The sequence below is a fragment of the Pogona vitticeps genome, chromosome 2 (genome assembly GCF_051106095.1).
Source record: "Pogona vitticeps strain Pit_001003342236 chromosome 2, PviZW2.1, whole genome shotgun sequence".
Classification (NCBI taxonomy): domain Eukaryota; kingdom Metazoa; phylum Chordata; class Lepidosauria; order Squamata; family Agamidae; genus Pogona; species Pogona vitticeps.
The window spans coordinates 201,698,571-201,721,580 of record NC_135784.1 but is presented as its reverse complement, the minus strand read 5'-3'; the positions used below and the strand labels follow the sequence as shown (position 1 = coordinate 201,721,580).

Sequence of the window (23,010 nt, the reverse complement as noted above, 5' to 3'; positions counted from 1 at the left end):
GACATCAGAAGAAACTTTAAGATTTCAGGAAGTGTTGGGATTGACAGGCAGAACTATAGACCTCATCAATGTATAATAGCTATAATATTTTTAAAAATTATCTACAACCACCTCTTTCAATCTCCACAGTGCATTTCTGCAGAAGAGATAACATGGATAAACTTCTAATACAGTATAGTTGTTTCATATATTACATATATTCTATATTGTTGGAGTTTTATTTGCAACCTTGCACGTTGTCTGTGTGACAGGGAAATAATTTTCTGCTCTGGGGTGATTCTGTCTATCCAGCACTCGCCAATCATTCCTTCCAGCCTTTGAATTCTAAGAGAGCCCTGCCTCTCTGCCAAGTGTTTTATTTTTTTCCTCTTTCCTGGGTCAGGGGGGTTGTTTGCTGTTGATCTGTTTGGTTAGTTGTTAAGTATGTGTGCAGTAAAGAAAGAAGTATACATAAGTCTGTAGCGTCAAGCAACAGTAAGAAAAGAAACACTTTTTATTCTTTCTCCTACAGATGTCTCAGAGTGAGTTACTGAGAGTTTAAGTGCCAGATAATGAGAAAGGGGTGGACTCTGAGGAACTTGCACCTATTCTCTTCTGTGGATTTCTGTGTAGCAAAATGTTACCAGAAATTCAGATGTCTGCAACATATATTGCACTCTCAGATCTTGTAAAAAAAATGAAAATCAGCAGGTTTGGTCTATCTTGTATGTGAATTGACGGTGCAAGCACCTCTACAACCTTCTCCAGTTCAGTGTTCTCCAAGTGTGCAACTCAATGTATAAAGTTATCTCCGTGTGGAGTACATGAAAAGTATTGAGCACAATGTAGCTTTCTTCAAATGCAGTGTAAATACATTCTAAGTAGCAGTTAGATGTTTCTGTTATAAAGACCTGAGACATTGTTTCATACTCACCAAACACAAAACAAAACCAGCCATGTATACCATGTCATGATTTTATTTTATTCATTTAAAAAATCCAATTCTTTTTTAAAAAGTTAGAAATAGAATCAAAATAGTCACCTTTTAAAAATAATTCAATAGCTACATACAGAATATGCTGTTTACATACAGTATTTACCATTCATATCTATGAAACTCAGAGTTTGGGGAGATCAATACATGGAATTTTTCATTTTTATTTGGCACTGAATCAAATAATATTGTAATCAAAGGATGTATTTTACTGAGTCTCCAATATTCCCATGGAAAATAAGCACTCTGCTTGACAGCTGTGAAGCTGCAACAATGACATGCATATAAATAGCAAATCCAGAGTGCTGGTCTTTTGGGAAAACAGACCACTGAAATATTTCGGGAAACGTCATCCCCTCCTTTCCTCAAAAAGAATATAGGTTCCATGAAGCAGGAAGTAATTGAATTATTCCTGAAATTAAATTTAGAATGAGGCCAACCGTGGAAAAGGTAAATAAAACTTTTCGTTGGTTTTGTGTTCTCAAGGAAACTTCCCAAAAGGTCAAGGATATTTAAAGGATAACCAGCAATAGTGCAAGTATAAACAAATGACATAAGATCCTGAGCAAGAAAGATTTCCTTTGAGAGAGAGCTGTATCTGTCAATGAATTTTTCACCGTACTACTTATCATCAGTAAATCTGGGTGATTGTTGACAGTCATATTCTGCTGACAGTCTCTGCTGTTTGTCCTGATTTTAGAATACCAACATCCATCTAGAATGCTTATCTGGAAGTGCCAACATTCAGTGTTCATTTGCCAATTTTCAAACATTAATTGAAAAGAAGTCTATCAGTAACACCCATTATTCTTTTACAATAACATTAATATTAACATTAATACAATAACATTAATATTTCTAATATTAATTGTGTTTAGTCGTTTAGTCGTGTCCGACTCTTCGTGACCCCATGGACCAGAGCACGCCAGGCCCTCCTGTCTTCTACTGCCTCCCGGAGTTGTGTCAGGTTCATGTTGGTTGCTTCGCAGACACTGTCCAGCCATCTCATCCTCGGTCGTCCCCTTCTCCTCTTGCCATCACACTTTCCCAACATCAGGGTCTTTTCCAGGGAGTCTTTTCTTCTCATTAGATGGCCAAAGTACTGGAGCCTCAGCTTCAGGATCTGTCCTTCCAGTGAGCACTCCGGGTTGATTTCCTTTAGAACTGATAGGTTTGTTCTCCTTGCAGTCCAGGGGATTCTCAAGAGCCTCCTCCAGCACCACAATTCAAAGGCATCAATTCTTCGGCGGTCTGCTTTCTTTATGGTCCAGCTCTCACTTCCATACATCACGACAGGAAAAACCATAGCTTTGACTATTCGGACTTTTGTTGGCAAGGTGATGTCTCTGCTTTTCAAGATGCTGTCCAGATTTGTCATCGCTTTCCTCCCAAGAAGAAGGCGCCTTTTAATTTCAGGGCTGCTGTCTCCATCTGCAGTGATCATGGAGCCCAGGAAGATAAAATCTGACACTGCCTCCATATCTTCCCCTTCTATTTCCCAGGAGGTGATGGGACCAGTGGCCATGATCTTAGTTTTTTTGATGTTGAGTTTCAGACCGTTTTTTGCACTCTCCTCTTTCACTCTCATTACAAGGTTCTTTAATTCCTCCTCACTTTCTGCCATCAGAGTGGTATCATCTGCATATCGGAGGTTGTTGATATTTCTTCCGGCAATCTTAATTCCGGCTTGGGATTCCTCCAGTCCAGCCTTCCGCATGATGTATTCTGCATATAAGTTAAATAAGCTGGGGGACAATATACAGCCTTGCCGTACTCCTTTCCCAATTTTGAACCACTCAGTTGTTCCATGACCAGTTCTAACTGTTGCTTCCTGTCCCACATATAGGTTTCTCAGGAGACAGATAAAGTGGTCAGGCACTCCCATTTCTTTAAGAACTTGCCATAGTTTGCTGTGGTCCACACAGTCAAAGGCTTTCGCATAGTCAATGAAGCAGAAGTAGATATTTTTCTGGAACTCTCTGGCTTTCTCCATAATCCAGCGCAAGTTAGCAATTTGGTCTCGAGTTCCTCTGCCTCTTCGGAATCCAGCTTGTACTTCTGGGAGTTCTCGGTCCACATACTGCTGAAGCCTACCTTGTAGGATTTTGAGCATAACCTTGCTAGCGTGCGAAATGAGTGCAATTGTACGGTAGTTGGAGCATTCTTTGGCACTGCCTTTCTTTGGGATTGGGATGTAGACTGATCTTTTCCAATCCTCTGGCCACTGTTGAGTTTTCCAAACTTGCTGGCATATTGAATGTAGCACCTTAACAGCATCATCTTTCAAGATTTTAAATAGTTCAACTGGAATGCCATCACCTCCACTGGCCTTGTTGTTAGCCAGGCTTTCTAAGGCCCACTTGACTTCGCTCTCCAGGATGTCTGGCTCAAGGTCAGCAACTACATTGTCTGGGTTGTCCGGGATATCCACATCTTTCTGATATAATTCCTCCGTGTATTCTTGCCACCTCTTCTTGACGTCTTCTGCTTCTGTTAGGTCCCTCCCATTTTTGTCTTTTATCATGTTCATCTTTGCGCAAAATGTTCCTCTAATATGTCCAATTTTCCTGAACAGATCTCTGGTCTTTCCTTTTCTGTTATCTTCCTCTATTTCTTTGCATTGTTCATTTAAGAAGGCCCTCTTGTCTCTCCTTGCTATTCTTTGGAAGTCTGAATTCAAGTTTCTGTAACTTTCCCTATCTCCCTTGCATTTTGCTTCCCTTCTCCTCTCTGCTATTTCTAAGGCCTCGTTGGACAGCCACTTTGCTTTCTTGCATTTCCTTTTCTTTGGGATGGTTTTCGTTGCTGCCTCCTGGACAATGTTACGAGCCTCTATCCAAAGTTCTTCAGGCACTCTGTCCACCAAATCTAGTTCCTTAAATCTGTTCTTTACTTCCACTGTGTATTCATAAGGGATTTGGTTTAGATTATACCTGAGTGGCCCAGTGGTTTTTCCTAATCTCTTCAGTCTAAGCTTGAATTTTGCTATGAGAAGCTGATGATCAGAACCGCAGTCAGCTCCAGGTCTTGTTTTTGCTGACTGTATAGAGCTTCTCCATCTTTGGCTGCAGAGAATATAATCAATCTGATTTCGATATTGCCCATCTGGTGATTTCCATGTATAGAGTCGCCTCTTGTGTTGTTGGAAAAGAGTGTTTGTGATGACCAGCTTATTCTCTTGACAAAACTCTATTAGCCTTTGTCCTGCTTCGTTCTGAACTCCAAGGCCAAACTTCCCTGTTGTTCCTTTTATCTCTTGGCTCCCTACTTTAGCATTCCAGTCCCCTAGAATGAGAAGAACATCTTTCTTTGGTGTCAGTTCTAGAAGGTGTTGTAAATCTTCATAGAATTGTTCAATTTCAGTCTCCTCAGCAATGCTGGTTGGTGCATAAACTTGGATTATTGTGATGTTGAATGGTCTGCCTTGGATTCGTATTGACATCATTCTATCATTTTTGAGATTGTATCCCATTACAGCTTTTCCCACTCTTTTGTTGACTATGACGGCTACTCCATTCCTTCTACGGGATTCTTGTCCACAATAGTAGATATGATAATCATCTGAGCTGAATTCGCCCATTCCTGTCCATTTTAGTTCACTGATGCCCAGGATGTCGATGTTTATTCTTGCCATCTCCTGTTTGACCACCTCCAGCTTCCCAATGTTCATAGATCTTACATTCCAGGTTCCTATGCAGTATTTTTCTTTGCAGCATTGGATTTTTCCTTCTTCATGGATTGCTGCCTTGTCGTGGCGAAGGGGCTTGAGTAACTCAGAGAAACTATGGGCTATGCCGTGCAGGGACACCCAAGACGGACAGGACATAGTGGAGAGTTCCGACTAAACGCAATCCACCTGGAGTAGGAAATGGCAAGCCACTCCAGTATCTTTGCCAAGAACGCCCCATGATCAGAAACAAAAGGCTAATATTAATTAGAAAGTGGAAAAAATAGTTGATTGTCCATTTCAAAAGACAAAAACCAGAGAATCTAATCCAGAGACAGTTTACTAGCCCAAAGTCTGACTGACGTCAGTGAGACTTAAAATAATCACAGGTAACTGGTCCCATTGATTTCAAATACGGTTAAAGCCATACATTCAAGCAATATTTGCTTTCTCTGGATTGGTAGCCTCCTGTTTCCTACATTCTGAACAAATTTTCAATTTTACCATAATAGAAAATGATCCATCCTGCACTGAAAAGTGTTAGCTCTTTTATTCTTACAAGATGGGAAAGATCAGTCTTTCTCAATATTTTTTTACAAGTGTTTCAACCAGTCATTGACCCAAGGTACTTCGTGTGTGAAGGGACTGGGTGTAACTGAGGCCACAGTCACACTAGGGAAATGTCCCCCTATTTTCTCACATCTTCTGCTTCCTGTAGAGTCGTGTGTTGCGGTCCTGTGTGGTTCACCCGTGATAGTGGTTCATTAATTTTTTTAACCATTCCACATTTTTAGTTAAATTAAATGTGGTGCAGCGGAGCATATCCCTTCATCTTTTTGAACATTTCTCTGCCCCTCTTCCCCCTTTTTTTCAAATTGTGCAGGTATGTCAGTATGTCAGCAAAACGCCCTTGCTATCCACGGACTGATCTGGGCCATTTCTTCCTATTTGTTGCCCTCTGACGGAGTGAGCACCCGTCACTTGTCCCAGCTCTGGCCAACCTAGCGGTTCGAAATCATGCAAATGCGAGTAGATAAATAGGGACCACCTCGGTGGGAAGGTAACAGCGTTCCGTGTCTAAGTCGCACTGGCCATGTGACCACGGAAGATTGTCTTCAGACAAATGCTGGCTCTATGGCTTGGAAACGGGGATGAGCACCACCCCCTAGAGTCGAACACGACTGGACAAAAATTGTCAAGGGGAACCTTTACCTTTTTATGAAGGAGAACCCACAGTGCACTGCAGTGGCAGTAAAAACACAGCAGGGGGACTGATGTTATTCTTCTATAGATGATAGATTCTATTATAAAGTAGCCTTATTTCAACGTAACTTATGGAATTTTGTTACCAAGGAACAGACCAAAAAGGTCATCTGCCTGCTATTTGTACTCTAGAACTATGGGGATTTGTCATAACCAAAAGAAAAAAGAAAAAAAACTCTGGAAAAGTGGAAACATTATCTTTCCAGCAGTTAGTGCATTGTTACAACTTCCTTAAAAAATTATTGAGCCAGCCTCAGTTACATGTGAGGCGTGTAAGAATTTCTGCTTACGGTAATTCAGACAATATCTCCCCCTACCTCAGGGGTCTCAATTTACCTGGGGGCCACTGAAGGCAGTGTCTGGGTGAGGCTGGGCTGCATCAGATTTTCTGCCAAGTGGAGCAAGAGCCCAAGGAAGCCACCCAGGAGTTTCCTTAGCCCGGCTGGGGCTCCGAGGAGGAGGAGGAAGAAGAAGAGGGGCACCGGCCATGACTCCCCTCTGGCTCCTTCTTCACTACCACCACCAGCAGCAGCAGGATGAAGAAGCGGAGAAGGGAGGAAGCACTAGCGACCGCCTAGCCGGGGGGGGGGGGGGCACGACATAACATTTTTAAAAACCCTCACAGAATTTGCCTTGCCAAAGGAGAAAAGCCTTCACCGGTACCCACGAAATTAAACAGAATGGGGCGGGGCCCCCACAGGTGCACATGCACACACACAAACACACACACACGGAGGTCCAGCAACCTTCCTCTGAGGGCCCCCCTTTAAAAAAAAGGCACACTCAGCAGCAGCAGCTACCCCCACAATGACAGAGGAGCAAACTTTGCGAGGCAAGCGGTGCTGAGGCGGCCGCTGGCTGGTCTGGTGCTGGGGATGCTGAGAGAGAAAGAGAGCCGCTTCCCTGGAAGAGGCGGCGGTGGCAGTTGCTGTTGGCAGCTTGGAGGCACTCTTCGAGGATGGGCCGGGAGTGAGCTCTGCTCAGCGGCGGCTCGGGCACTCGGGGAAAAGGGATGGCAGTGTGCCTCACTCGCCAGCTCTCCCCCAAGACAGCGCCTCTTGCACCCTCCATCCGGAACTGCAGCCTGCCAGCTGGCAGACAGGCGGGCTGGCTGGCAGGCTGCAGTTCCAGATGGGAGTGCAAGTGGCGCTGTCTTGGGGGAGAGCCAACAAGCGAGGCGAGGCTTTTTTTTTTTTTTTTTTTGGACTCTTGACAGCAGAAGCTGTGTGGGCGCTTCGGGGGGCAGGCAAGGCGGGGGCCACAAACTATCATCCAGCGGCTGCAAATGGCTCTGGAGCCGCATGTTTGAGCCCCTGCCCTATCTGCTGAAAGAACACGGTAGGTATAGAAATTTTTCAACCTTGCATGCTGCCTGCAGTGGGTTTGGCTGGGAGGGATCTTTCTGGGCTGAGGTGACTGTCAATCTATCCAGCCGTAGCCAATTGTTCCTTTCCAGCCTCTGAATTCAGAGAGCCCTGCCTCTCTGCTCTGTGTCTCTTTCCCTCTCTAGAGTCTGTTAGTCTGTTCAAGTAATCAGTCTCTTATTTATTAGTTTGCTGTTTGATTTGTTCACAACTGCAAGTAAAGAAAATAGTTTTTATTCTCTCTACTGTCAATGCCTCAAGAGTGAGCTACTGAGATTGTAAGTGCCAGTTCATGAGAAAGGGATGGCTCTGGGGAACTTGAAGCTATTCTGCTCTGTAAATTCCTGCACTTCTGCTGCAAAGCTAAAGGAATTTAACCAAAAATTCAAAACACTGCAACAGTAGGATTGTCGGATGATTGTCATTCCCACCACCACCTATGCTGGACACATTTCCCTCCTGTCTTTTCCAGGAGAAAAATGTCATGGGGTCTGTTTCCCCATGAAGTGGGGAGCTGCCTACATGAACAGAGGCCTTCCCCACACAGTCAGAAGGGGATCATTTTTGGTGTTGTCTGTGGGAGGGTGTGGCCACAGTACACACCAACTACTGAATGATGCAGAGAGGGACTGGGAGCTTACGTGCTGCCAGCTGCCACAGCCCATTTCCCACATTATTTAAGTGCTGCTCCTTGTTTTTTTTTAAATAAAAATGTTTAATAAGCCTAACAACTTAACAGGAAACCTACACAACTTAACATTCATATAAATGTCTGTACCCTTCTTCCCTCCCTCCCTCTTTCCCATTCCCACAGATGAGTCCTATCCAAATTCTTATGAGGCTTTCCTGTGAAAATATGTTGCATTTTAACCCTGTTTTGTTACCCATGGATATGCACTGTCACATCCTCATTGCTTTCCTTTTGTGTACACAGGCAAGCACAGTTGCTTGTGCAGGGACATACACACACACACACACACACACACACACACACACACACACACACAATTTTAATTTAAAGTTGTCACCATTTAAAAACAAAAACGGAGCTGAGCACCAAGACTCTTTAAAACTTGCAAACATTTAAGGCATTCCAAGCTTTTAAACTGAACAACTTGAAGTAGCTTCCCAATTTGCTCTTCCCGCTATTTAGATCCGACTGGCATCCAACTGCCAAAAAAACCAAAAAAAAAAACCAGTGCTAATAAATTAGCTTCTTAGGTTGTTCCCATGTAAACTCTTCTCTTCCAAAATGTCCGTAGCATGCTGTCTGTTGATAAATGGGTCTCTTCAAATTCAGCTCCCTAAAAGCAAAGAGAAACACATGTATCTCACACAGTTTTACAAGGCACCTGTAAGGAGTTCTCTAATTGGACTTCCCAGTAAGGCCTCCTGAGGTGCAAAGGCATTTTGTGTCCCTCATTCATCAAATTAATCATTAGCATTTCCAAGGCACTCTCCTGGAAAACGACGGAAGATGATGAAAATGAAAGGAAATGCCTCTTCCATGTCTTAATTCATCCTAACCTGAAAGTTCCATCCTTAATGTTTATATAGTCCCGTTGCAGCTTACTGTTGAAAACAGAGTAGGTGTTGTCCTCTTCTAAGGCTGTGACTGCATGGTCAAATATTGCACAATTTGCTCCACTTATAAAACAGATAAATTTGTATTATTTTTTTTGTGATCACATGATGTGAAGGCTGACTCAAATTGGTCCAGCCTTTTTTGCTTCCAACATGGCTTCCCTCCCCTCCAACCCCCACCATGGGGGCTTCTACTTTTTCAAGCAGGAACAATTCAGTCAGGCTTTTCCCCATGTGATCAATCAATTTGTTCTTGTAAAGACGGGGAGGGTCATGTTTGTGGATGGTGTTTCAGTGATGTACGCAGTGGGCACCTGATGTTCAGAACCACAGAAACACCTACCCCTGCATTATTTCCCCAGATCGTCCCCCAATAAACTTTTGTTTATATATTTAAATATATGAGATTAGCACTAGATCACCTTATCACTAGTACTGATATACTAGTATAGCGCTAGAACACCTCCAGAAAATATTTTTTTTAAAAAAAATTACAAACAAAACAGAAATACCCCAGATGAAATAAAAGATGTTCCTGTGATATGTGGCATTTCTCTACACAATAAGAAGAACTACCACCTCTTCCCGAGTACTGTACAACCTTTTTAAAACCAACCAGCTTCACAGCAAATTATAAAAGGTTTGGCATGATCAGAGGAAGGGAAGAAAGAAGGGGGGCTGTGGCCTGAACTGTGAATCGTATCGCATTGAGTGCAAACACTGAACTCCCAAATCAATCTGCACCCCAGTGTGATCACTGACTGTGTGTCCAACTGCCAGTGTAATTGCAGCCTAACTCCTACTCTGACTTTATGAAGTCAGAATGACAGGAATACAATCTCCATAAAAAGTATGCCTAAGCCCCACCTATCTCTAAATATTTTAGATTTTCATTTCTCTAAAAGCGCAACAACATGTAATTGTCACGTTTCTTTTCTTTTTTCTCTTTTTTTTGCATGTCCTATCGGCATACATTTTTCAAATGTGTCTAAGGGGTTTATGGGGGGAAACTATTACATCCTAAATCCTCCTTGCTCGGTCTATTGCCCCATTCAATTTAATGTGTTGCTTGCTTCCTTCTGGTATGAGAGCTGGGAATGGAGAGATATGGACAGAGTAGTAGACTAGGCGGAGGTGGGAAATTTATTTATTTATTTATTTATTTATTTATTTATTTATTTATTTATTTGGTTTGTACCCCGCCCATCTGGTCTTCCGACCACTCTAATTGGGCCTGCTCTAATTGTGACTTAGTATGCGTAATACGGAAATGTGTGGCCCTCTAGAGCAGTGGTTCCCAATCTTGGTTCCCCAGATGTTCTTGGACTAAAATTACTAGAAACTTTCACTACTAGCTGTGCTGGTCAGGATTTTTGGGAGTTGCAGTCCAAGAACAGTTATGGACCCGAGGTTGGGAACCACTGCTCTAGATGTTGTAGATTCGTATTCCCAGCAATTTTCACCACTGGCCAAACTGTTGAGGGCTGGAGGGAGTTGCAGGACTGGAACACCTACAGGCCACATGGCCCCCACCCTGTCTGGACAAAAAGTAAAAAAAAAAAATCACTGCCCTCCTCCCCCATACATGCCTTAAACTAAGACTATACCCCACATTGTATGGGAATAGTGGTCTAATATTGTCTGGATCAGCCATTATTCGTGTATTTTTGCAGATGGGTAGCACACACAGGATGCTAAACAGACACTCAAATACTGTAAGCTACAGGAAACAGATGTGGCTTTAAGAGCCAATTTCAACCGCTGAAATGCTGCAACACCCAAAGAAGAGCATTTCCCTGCTTCTATGAAAAAGTAGCTAATGGTGAACGCTCCCTCAGTGGCCGGAATCCTATAACAAGTTGCAACTAGAGTAGGCCCACTGAATCAGTGCAGATTTGATGAGTCAACTCCTCTGTAGCTTACACTCATTCAATGGGCCTGATCTAATTGTGACTTAGTATGCTTAATACGGAATTTCAGCCAACAGCTGTGTGTGTGTGAAAACTTCTCCAGTTGTAACCAGCTTTCTGGACTACAACCATTAGAGCCAACATCACAATGTTGAAAATCCAGTTTACAATAAATGCAGGAACTAAAGAGTAAGACTCATATTAAGGCTGATTCACTCACATAATCCCAAAATACCTCAAGGAACAAAATGGTCTTGAATTCAATTACTTTCAGGACTATTTTCACTTAAGTACTCATTTTCTTTGCTTCTGCAGGAACAGTGGTACAACTCAGGACGTCTTACCGGTTCCACATTTATTTCATGGGTGCCTCTCACCCTCCTCCCTCCATCTTCAATCAACCAGGATGGAAAATTAAGACTTTTGATCTTCACTTTGCCTTCCTATAGTTCCATTTCTTCAAGAGAGAAAATATCCCCCTTTATGAATATCCATCTGGAAATGTGGACCAAGTGTAAAGGAATTCCCTTCTGGTCACTTCCACAGAATGGACAGGGGAGGTGACTGTTGCCCCAACATTTCAGGACATGCTGTCCCAATGACCTGTCACAAGAAGAGACATTGTGCTTCTGGAGATTTCCCTCAATAGCTTTGGAGTTCTTCGAATCCCACAATCTCAGGGAAGACGGCTGAGCCCATCCAGCTATGTTCATATGCAGTGGTTCTCAACCTTGGGTCTCCAGATGTTCTTGGACTACAACTCCCAGAAGCCTTCACCAACACCTCTGCTGGCCAGGATTTCTGGGAGTTGAAGTCCAAGAACATCTGGAGGCCCAAGGTTGAGGACCACTGTATTAGAGGATTACTCATGCTGTACTTGAGGATGGCACATGGGTGATGCTCAGGACAGGCTGAAGATGCGTTGCAGCCTGAACCAAAGGACAAAATGGCAACCCTCCATTCAGTGTACAGAAAGGCGCTGAACTGGCAGTTCAATTACTTTATACTTCAGTGCTGGCAGGCCATCATTGACACAGTTCTCCATTGCATTTCAGTACAATATGCTAGATTAAAGGATGTCAGGCAGATTGTGTGACAGAGAGATGAATGACCGAGGACTGGGGAGGAATAAACATACGGCTGATTGCCCTGTCTCCTAGGTCTTCAACCTAAGGTCTTCTCACTAGTATTGCAGTGCCTGCCCCTGTAATGTTCCCCAAAGGCATAACAATATCTTCAGGAAAAACCAACCTTATGATAGGCCCAAGGCGAAGGTCAAAGTTCTTCTGAATGATCTCGAGCAGCTCATCTTCTGATCTGTCTGAGGTACCATAATGGAAGACTGAGATGGCTAGCGGCTGACTCAGTCCAATAGCATAAGACAGCTAAGGGATATACAAATTCAACATTGATGAAAAGGACTTGATATAACATGAGCAGACACATCTACAGCAGGGATGGGGAATGTGTGGCCCTTCAGATGTTACTGAACTACAATTTGATCATGGCTACCCTTTGGCAAAGGCTGATGACAGCTGAAGTCCAGCAATGTTTGTGGGGGAAGGTAGGAGAAATAGGTTCTACAGTTTGGGATTCCCATTTGTCATGGAGTTGAAGCAGTGTGGGCTATGTAGTCAGAAAAATGTAAGATGGAGTCAGACAGGTTCTGTATGAAGATGATTTGAGAGACATTGGAATGTGTTTTTCTAAGTGCTATGAGAATGTTTTTTCTGAAGACCGGTACAGCGTGGTTCGAGATAAAGCTGAAGGTTGGACCAAGGAGCCTGTGAAAGACTCAACATTCTGAGCTAATTGGAGAAGAGATAAAACCCCTGGATCTTCATGGGAATTGAGGGAGGAGGAAGGTGTTACAGCTCTTTGAGGCTAATTGATTAACATCCATGAAGTGTCAAGAAGAATGGAGGAGTTAGAGAATGCAGAAAATGGACGATGGGTTATGTGGGAGAAGTTCAATTCCATGATGATGGGAGAGAAAAAGAACCTGATGGTTTGAGTATGTGGCTTGAAGGAGAAAGAATGTAAGTGAAGAGAAAGAAGGAGGTGGGTCTAGCTCACTTTAGCCCAGCATAGTAGTGCTTTTCAAGGGGCTTATGCTATGCACTGCTGAGGTCTTGGGACTTGCCTCAGTGCAAAGGTGGTAAGGTAAGTGGCCTGTTGAAGTCTCTGACGGAGTGCTAAGGGCTCCTTACAGAGGCTTGGGCATCACACCATTTCTTTCAAGTCAGTGTATCAGTGAGGAATTGAACTTGGCTTCAATTTCTGTTGAAACAATTCAGCACCAAACAAGTCCAGCAAAACTGCTGGATAGCTCAGTGGTTTAGGCTGAGCTAGGTTGGATGTTCCATTCCCCACTGTGCCTCATTGACAGGGGGCTGGACTTGATGATCCATAGGGTTCCTTCCAGCTCTGCAGTTCTAAGATTATTATTATTATTATTCTAGAGCCAGACATTGTTGTAGTCCCAAAACATAATTCTTTCCTGCTCTGGGTAATACTGGTTACAGAGAGGATTAATAACCAGGTTTGGCCCAAGTCATTTTTATAACAAAGCAGAGGGAACTGGTACATCCACTGGTGGAAAATGTACAAATAGGAGACTAAGTCTCAAGATGTATAAAAATATTGACAATGCAGACTTTATTCTTATCTAAAAAGCTCAGGCTCAATGCGTTTCAGCTGTGGCCTTCTTCAGGGGCAAAGTTCTTTCCTGCTCTGGATAATACTGGTTACAGAGAAAATGAATAACCAGGTCTGGCCCAAATCATTTTTATGACTGAGGCAGAGCAACGAAGAAAGATGAATAATATCCAAAGCCAGTTCTACTTATTTTACCACCTGAGGCACAAAACCCCATCAGCATTTCTCCCTAACTCTAGTACTAGACAAAAGATTAAATAAGAGTTCAGATCCCTTTTCATGACAGACAAAATCTCCTGGCCAAGGTGTGGCTGCCTCACTCTGCTTGACAATAGGCCCTGTCAAAAACAGCCATTTGTTTGCTTAGGTGAGCTGTAGTGAGACACTGTATGAGTTATTTAAAAAGAAAATCAGGACACGTTTATCATTTCCTTTGGTAAAGAAATTCCTCAAAACACATTGGGAATCACATCCGTTGGGCCACTGTTCTGCTTCTTGTTCCAAGGTGATAGACCGTCTCCTTCTTACCTGGACCAAAACTCTTCGGCAGAGCCCTGCTTTCACCAAGGATTTTGCTACCCAGCGAGCTGCATATGCTGCAGAGCGATCCACTTTTGAGGGATCTTTCCCTGAAAAAGCTCCCCCACCATGGCCTCCCCAGCCTCCATAGGTGTCCACAATGATCTTTCTGCCAGTCAGGCCAGCATCGCTCTGGAAAAATAAAATGCATATATGATTTACCGGTATTTGACTTTTAAAAATTCAGGATGTTTACTTTTCTCTCACGGGGATTATATAACCCATCCCTCCAGACTCTAGCAGAAAAAATGTAGTATGCATTCATTAGCACAAGATGTAAAAGAGGTGCCTTCTGGTGGTCATGTGTAGTCACAGCAATTGTATTTCGAAAGCTCAACTTCTCAGGAGACTTTTGCCTGTGTATTTGTGAAAGCAGTAGATTAGTGGAGTCTCACTTATTATATAAAGAAAATGCATTTTTCTTATAAGAGATTACAGTACCTTAAAGACGTAATGGTCAATCAGGAGTTCTCTGCCCAGATTTCACAATGTGTTTGGTAACACAAATGTAATTTTTTAAAAATCAGAGCTTTGTGCGATATTATCTAATTCCTTGGTTTAAAACAGGGGTGTCCAACATTTTACCTTCCCTGGGCCACATTAGAAGATGAAAATTTGGTTTGCGCCACACATAAATTTGGTTTAGGCCACGTGGGGGGGGGCAGCCCTAGCTGTCCTCCACTGCCCTGTTCCAAGCGTGCTTACCGGCAACTGCGATCTCAGACAGCAGAGGCTGCCAGCTTCGACTCCGGTGGCTTTATAGGGCTGGGAGGGGGTCCACCTATTGACGGGGACGGTGCGATGCAGTCACGCAGCCCCCCTCTCCCCTCCCCTCCTGCTCCTTCCTTCCCTTTCTCCCTCCACTACCGTTGTGACATGCCCCGGCCGCATTCTGGCCACAAGCACCAGCAGTGTAACTTGAAACTTTGGAATTTCTTTAAAAATAAAAAATTGCACTGGGCCGCATTACGAGCTGACCTGGGCTGCATGTGGCCCACAGGCCGCAGGTTGGACAAGCCTGGTTTAAAACAAATGCCAAATAAAGCCTGTTAATTTTTAAGGTGTAATTGTTTCAGCAGTCCTACATTAAAATTTGCCTTTTAAACCATTCTTGGGAGATTTAACTAATATCCTGCTGCTCTCATTAAAGTCCACTCATTAAGGTTTAGCTGGGGCTAGACCTAAATGTTACGGTAATCCTGTATCTGGAAAACAGTGTCTCTCAAGTTCTGCAACATCAAATTGCAAAATCACACTCATTTCCCCAGTTCTGTGTCTTCTATTTCCCTAGCTTTTTAAAATATATCAACCTGCAACTGTGTATCTCAGATCCTCATCCTAGAAAAAAACAACATAGTGTTGGGAAAATATCAGTATATGTAGATATGCACCCGCAATCCTGCATCCACTGTGATGTTTTTGAAAATGGGAAATTCTTCCATCAGTAACAAGAGAGAACAAAAGTGTGTTTTGCAGAAATAACTGGAAAGAGAAGAGTAGGAAATCCAGATTCCATTCTCCTCCTCCCACATTCTTGAGCAGATGACTCCACTGTATCATGAAATATCTTCTACCTGGTGGGCAGATGGTTGCAACACATGGTTCTTAGGGCCAGAAACAGATGTTAAAGATAGCCAGTAACTAGTAGTGAAATTCTTAACAGATGTGAGCTTCTGCGTGTCACACCACAAGAGTCTTTCACCTCCGGAATTAGCAGATTAGCTTGCTCTGTTCAGTGATTGTTCTTCAGGACTTAAGTATGGGATCCCTTTAAAGTTCAATTTCACAAATGCAGAAAGATTGCCTCATTTATCTCCGCACCCTTAACATGCATTCATTTTAATTAGTGGCTACCTCTAACATCTGTTCCTGGTCTGTGGCAGCATAGAGAGGGATCCAGGCAGAGGAGAACAGGAAGGACTGAATCATGGGGTACTGAGGGACTTCATGGACACACACATAAATCATTGAAGTGTGAGGACAGGCTTCTTTTCCAGTTTTAATGGCACTCTCTGTACAGGAAGATTTATTTGTTTAGCTTGACTTTAGTTTTAGTCACACTTGAGTCAGGCAAGATGCTGATTCCAGATGCAAGTTGTTTTTTAACATAAGAAGTGGGAAAGTGCCCATCGTGAGAAAAAAGGAACGGAAAAAGATCGGGAGGTTTACAAGATAACATTTTCAGTGGAGCCCAATATGTTTCAGACTGAGTTCTCTAGGGGAAGGCTTCAAGGTTTCAGGCCTAGTTTATTTGCACTTCTGCAGAGCAATTCCTTTCTGTAAAGTGCTGCAGATCAAAAGGTAAAGGTTCGCCTTGACATTTTAGTCCAGTCGTGTTCGACTCTAGGGGGCGATGCTCATCCCCGTTTTCAAGCCATAGAGCCAGCGTTTTGTCCAAAGACAATCTTCCGTGGTCACATGGCCAGTGCGACTTAGACACGGAACGCTGTTACCTTCCCACTGAGATGGTACCTATTTATCTACTCGCATTTACATGCTTTCAAACTGCTAGATTGGCGAGGAGCTGGGACAAAGCGACGGGAGCTCACTCCATCGCGTGGATTCGATCTTACGACTGCTGGTCTTCCGACCCTGCAGCACACAAAGGCTTCTGCGGTTTAGGCCGCAGCGCCACCACGTCCCACTGCACACCAGAAGGAGTAATGCCTAAAGAGTACACTAAAGGATGAAAGACGAGGGCCACGATAAAAACATGATAATCTATCTCTGGCCAATAAAACATATCCACTCAGCTTTAGGGGACATTATATAAATATACCAGAGGTGGAGAAATAGAGGCTCTCTAGATATCTTGGACAACCAGTCCCATAATCCCTTTACACTGGATACACTGGCTGGAGCTTCTGGGACTTGGAAGTCCAATTCCACAGATTTCAAGTGCCAGGAGCACCACGGATTCTTCATATCTAATAGATGAATCTGGTCATCGGAAGCACTGTACCTTAGGACCACCTTCTAGAAACGTTTTACTTGGCAGAAGGTGGTAGATTGTGTTCTCATCCAAGTATTTGGCTGGGATCACTTCTTTCACAACCCTCTCCATCAGCTCTTTCTGCATTTGCTCCAAGGGCACCGTGGGAGCATGCTGGACAGAAATGACTAAGGTGTGCACCCGAATGGGATCCAGTGTTCCTCCAGTCTCTTGGTATTCCATGGTCACCTAAGAAATTGACAAAAGGATATCAAATTTAAACTTTTGGAAAACTAAGCTCTATAACCCCCACCCACCTCATTCCGGACCGTATTCTGTTGCACTGAATAAGTCTAATTCCTTGGTTTAAAACAAACAAACAAAAACATGGGCAGGATCTTGTTGGGAATACTGAAGCTTGATGTCTCCATAGACGTAGCCCTCTGTGCAATCTCTGACGTCAAGGTTACACAAGGCAGAGACTGCCTCATTCAAAGCCACAGGGCTTTCTGCTTGCAGTGGGGGCGGGCAGCGAAAACCCCTTGCACAAGCAATGAGGAAAAGGCAACTATTGATAAAAAGGACCACTCTGTGCATGGCAAAAGCAAAGAGACTCTTGGCCCACATCAGTTGCTGTTTTCCCCAGCCTGAATCCAAACATTTTAATTACAAGCTCAGTCCCACCAACTCCCCACAGTTATACCTGTTACTGCCATTTTAATTTTATTGCAGGTTAGACATAAACCAGTGCGCATACATGGACTCCTCATAATATTTACCAAAAGAAAAGAAGAAGCTCTTCTGGGGTATCAAAACCAGGTTGGAAACCCTCCGTTGATCACTTGTCAATAGTCAGGAATGGTGGATTGATATTTTCTCATGTGGGCTAAGAGCTAAGTGACATCCACAATAGGTATACATGGGACAGGAAAAACCAGTTCCACTGAGAAACTAGACAAGAGTGACAGATTGCTAATAGAAAGCAGAAGACCATGAGCGGAATTAAAACCCACAATTGGTCCTAGCCCCTACTACAGACTGCTGAAAGTTGAGCTGGACAGAAAGGAGCTAAGGAATATCACAGGGATTTTGCTCTTTAGGAATCTAGTGTAGATGTAGACAGGCGAACTACTTTTTGGAGAAGTCTGGGTTTCTTCCACAGTGCTCTGCTGGTATAAACAGAAAGTTCAGAAGCTTCACAGTATATGCTTGAAGCTGTCTCCAACTAAAGAAAATTTGGGACGTAACACGGGCCACGGATGTTTCACCGTGTGGGAAAGCAGGAAGTATGGAAATGGAAAACCCAGATTCAGTTTCCAGTTTATTTGCAATAAAGTGCACTGATTTGCTTCAGGTTCATCAGCCAGTTTAAAAATGCCTGCCGTGTGGCTCTTAATTATCCAAAGCAAACATAAGGCCTTCTTAAAGCATGGCTTCTCACAAAACACACACCATACACACAACTGGACAATTTGACAATGGTGACTCTGTACCAACCTGTGTTTTCCCATCTGGTCTAACCCAGGGCAAAGTTCCATTCCTCTCCAGAGATTTAATCTTTGCATTAAGTTTGTGTGCAAGAAGGATAGTTAAGGGCATGCACTCATCGGTTTCATCGGTGGCATAGCCAAACATCAAGCCCTGCGTAGAAATGTCAGTGTTTATTGGCTTTTCTCTAACCGCATTCAATGTTTATTACATTAAAAAGAACATCATCTACAAGCTATTTATGATTTTATTAACTTCAGTTAAGGGTGTATGGACATGAGAAAATTGGCAGTGCATCTGCAAAAGATTTTACTTCTCTTTATCTTCCCTTTGAACTAATCCTTTTGCTACCAGCATTTCTCAAGGCTGTTAATGCCTAGTAATGACAACTAGAAGCCACCAGATGGCAGCATTTCACATCATCGCAAAAACATCATCGTGAAGCGGATTCGTCGTTATATGGGGTAATTGTTAAGCGGGGCACGACTGTACTTAAATGTCTTTTTTATTGTCACAATCACATATAGATGCAATTTGGCAAAAGAATTATGCTAATCTACCACTATGTAGCATAGCCCCCCCCACTCTGAAGAATTCCAGCTGACACCACTGAATCATGGGCAATATTTTATTTCGTTAAAAATATTAAAATCGCTGTCCTAATTAATAGTCTTGTCACACCTTCAAGATCTACAGATCTATTCAATGTAAACTTCCTGGATAGCAACCCATTTTCTCATACACATGGAGTACAATACCTAGGTCTTAGATTTATATACACAATATACGGGGGAGGGAGAAATCAGAGTGAAATGGGATACAGGAGATGATAACTGCAATATTAACACTGGTAATGACTGACTTTTCAAAGTGTTGTAATATAAACATTCTGGTAAGAGGTAGAGTAGTTAACGGATGCTAAAATCACATTATAATCATATTACAATATGACAGATTTTTAGTACATGAGAATTACAACTACAGTCCATGTTGAGATCCATGCATTTTTAAGAGACAAAAAAAAGTTCTCAAGTGGCAAAAATCTAGGCATCTAAAAAGGTCAAGCTGAGGAAAACCTCTTCATTCACCCCTGAATCTCCAATGGATGAAGGAACCTCTCAAGCGTCCTTTATAGTACCACGTCCCTCACTTCCTTCACCCCCTTCCCATATAATTCTTTTTATTTATACTCTCAGTCCTCATCTTAGACCTTGCACTAATCCCACTTGCCTTCTCGAGTGAAGGAAGTTTGGGATCTGTGCAGCCTCCTCTGGATCCTCCATGGGCTAGATTTGGGGCATGTCTGGGGTCAATGATGCACATAGGCTAGAGGTTCCCTTCTTTTATCTTCCAAATTGGGAAAACTCTAGGGACCAAATGAGAAATGACAGGGACAATCCTATTTGCCAGGTTTTACTTGCTACTAAATATTTGCAAAACAACAGGTAAGCAGAAAATTAAAGCATGGAAAGGCAGAAGTGAGGACAAACCCTGAAGCTATGATACCACACTGTGTTTACTAACAGTGTCAAGACTGCTTTCTGTCTCCCCCCCCCACAGAACATCTACTCTAACACTGTTAACCTCCCTACAAAATCCATCTCATTCATACGGCCCCTTTACCCAATACTGCATTCTTTTCATTGACTTTCTTTACCTAGAAAATACAGACTATTTTATATAGGCCATTCAGTGCATCTGGAAGGAGAGGAAGGGGCAAAGCCCCTTTTACCTGGTCTCCAGCTCCAATCTCATCAGCATTTTCCCCAGAGGAAACAGCCTCTTTGATTTCAAGGCATTGTTGTTCCAGGGCTACCAACACAGTGCATGTCTTGTAATCTAACCCTGTGAAATTGACAGGAGATCACAATAACAGGAAAATGATTATATATCAGTCAATGTTGGCAGTACTCTGTGTGTGTGTCAAAGTCCAATCAACATTTATGGAATGAGTTGTTCAGGACATACCTGTCCCCTCAGGAAAAAAGTCCCATTACATTCAGTGGGGCTTAGAGGATGTAAAAGTGCACCCTGAACTCAGCAGAGAACTGTCCTACAGAAAGAGCAGACCAAGCAATAAACCTGTTTTTGGATGGCATCATTTCAGATCATTGCACCCTCTGCATTTGTTACTATGGTCATTTGTGAAATTGGAAAGCAGGAAAGTCTAAGGCAGAAGCGGATCTCAGGTGGGGCATGTAAATGATGTGGGAACAGCCATATCGCTGAACATACTTGTAATGAGATTAGCCGAAGTGCTGCTGTTCTCTGCAGTTCATGCAGGCATCTGCGCCACAGGACTGGCTTGTGTGTCTGCCATGAGGGCCACTCCTGGTAGCACCACTGCTACATAAGGACTCTGGCCCTGGCCTTCCGATCTCCACAAACACACAGAGCAACAAATAAATGCATTAGGAACAGAGTGATACATGGATATGCTGAGGAATCCCAGGAGGCAGTGCTCCTTATATCATGCCTGGACTACCAATCAGAAAAGGAACTGTCCCAAAATCCAAATTTCAGAGCACATCATTTACAGATGGGTTAGTAAATGTTGTACGGACTCCAGCTCCAACCAGCCTGCCCCTACTCAGCACAACTAAAGATGAGGGTCGATCTCATCTGCATCTGCAAGTAAACAGAAGACTACATATTATAGCACTGGTGGAATACTTGGTGGAAGACAGGAGGGCCTGGCGTGCTTTGGTCCACGGGGTCACGAAGACTCGGACACGACTTAACGACTAAACAACAACAACAAAGAATACTTGTGAACTAAATAGGTTCTCAGAGGGGTAGTTTCAGGGGAAGTTGTTGTGCCACATGGTAGTCCTGAAGAGCGCCTACTTTTTCTTTGCATAGAGTTTGTACATTGACTTTTCCCTCTAATGTCCCATTAAAGTCGCTGGTTTATTAAAGGCCAGAGATGGGTATCCAACCCACCTTTGGAAGAGTCATCATAACCAATCTTCTTGATGGTGTCTCTCACAACCTTCTGGTAATCCACAACAGCTTTGGAAGTAATTTCACCACATAGTAAGATCATCCCAGTTTTGGCCACACATTCTGCAAACGCAAGCAGAACAAGACAATTACTTATACACTACCATATATTAAAGAGTTGTCATTCCTCTACCACAGAACATATATGCATGGTTGTACTTTTAGGCTGGAGGTGGAGAACCTTTGCCCCCACCCGGAATGTCTTTGGTAAAAAATACTCACAACCCCCTACCACTGGATGCTCCTGATGTGAGTTGTTCTAGGAAAAGAAACATCTGAAGAACTACAGTCTCCCCAGCCCTGTTTTATATCATCTGATTAGTCCCTGCCTTGGGTACAGTTTTATCACCTACTACATGCAACCACCTGCAGTGCCCCTAACAAAACACAAAGGAAGAGCCTTTCGTCCTTTGTTCTCCCACAAATAAAACATACCACAGGCAACCTTGGCGTCTGGATCAACCTTAATGTGAGCATCAAGAATGGCATCGCTGATCTGGTCACACATTTTATCTAAGAAAGGAGGGGGAAAGAAGCATATTACCAACCAGGGTTGCCATAATTCACACAGTTCTCTCGGTTGCACAGGACAAATCTGACTGTATCAAGAATAAAAGGGAGCTCGACCTGGTGGCTGAACTCCACAGGCGCTTCTTCCGAAGAGGCAACTGTGTTAAATCTGTCTCACCGTGTTGAAAAAAATAAAGGGACGCAGGCGAACTATTGTGGCACTTTAAAAAAAACAATAAATTTATTTCAGTAGGAGCTTTTGTGGATCAAAATCCACGTGAGTTCCTTGTATCTGAAGAAGCAGATATTGATTCAGGAAAGCTTACACCAAAATAAATCTGTTTGTCTCTAAAGAACTATAATATTTTGCCTCCCGCCACACACTCTGTGTTTGGCAACCTGATGATTCTTGGCAGCCTAGCTTATCACAGGCATTCAGGAGCAGAGCCTAGAAAGTTGTGTGTGTGTGTGTGTGTGTTTTAAAGGAGCTCCTTCACTCACTAAGCCACCCTGCAATGTAATTATTTATTATTAACATATCAGCATTTTTAGGGGAGGTGCTGCTTTGGCAGGTTCCCTGGCTCCCCTGCCCCGCCCCCTCTGGGTGCTGTTTTTTGAGTGGGCAGCTGCTGGAGGAGGCGGGGCTGTGAAGCACTGAACATTTGGCATGAACCGTCGAACTGGTGGTTCATGCCCATCTCTAATCTGAATCTCTTAGTGCCCCATTGCAATCAGTACTCAGGACAAAACTACACTGTACTTTTTCCTTATGTTTTAAAGAAAACCTTTTGGAATAGAAACATGTACTATAACAAACTGTCTGTCATAAATCTCAAGAAATTCCAGTCAAAATACCACTTAAAAGTGTCCCCTTTAAAGTACATTTAAAAGTAGCTACAAAAAGTTACTTATGTTGTGACAGTGATTTAAAAATGATGGCAACAACGTTATTGCCACTTGTTGTTTTACTTTTGAAATGTACATTTGTTATGCCATCATGATGATGAAGTAGCAGTTCAGTTCACCCTGACCCGTTTCCAGCTAGTAGTCCCAATTTGTGGGGAGATGCACGGAGTCAA

At 43.1% G+C, this 23,010-nt stretch overlaps 1 protein-coding gene across 2 annotated transcripts in view; it reads right to left on the bottom strand.

Annotated features, from left to right (window-relative positions):
* Positions 1 to 7,897: 7,897 nt before the first annotated feature.
* The window catches only part of LOC110070311 (S-adenosylmethionine synthase), a 29,346-nt gene continuing 14,233 nt past the window's right edge, over positions 7,898 to 23,010 (bottom strand). For both annotated transcript variants that reach the window (XM_078384823.1, XM_072991943.2), the window contains exons 4-11: positions 21,857 to 21,934; positions 21,362 to 21,484; positions 20,151 to 20,263; positions 18,428 to 18,571; positions 16,961 to 17,179; positions 13,948 to 14,130; positions 12,013 to 12,146; positions 7,898 to 8,571 (exon numbers count right to left, since the gene is read on the bottom strand). In XM_078384823.1, the coding sequence (XP_078240949.1) occupies positions 8,469 to 8,571; positions 12,013 to 12,146; positions 13,948 to 14,130; positions 16,961 to 17,179; positions 18,428 to 18,571; positions 20,151 to 20,263; positions 21,362 to 21,484; positions 21,857 to 21,934 (1,097 nt within the window). In that variant the 3' untranslated portion in view covers positions 7,898 to 8,468. The remainder of the gene's footprint in view (positions 8,572 to 12,012; positions 12,147 to 13,947; positions 14,131 to 16,960; positions 17,180 to 18,427; positions 18,572 to 20,150; positions 20,264 to 21,361; positions 21,485 to 21,856; positions 21,935 to 23,010) is intronic.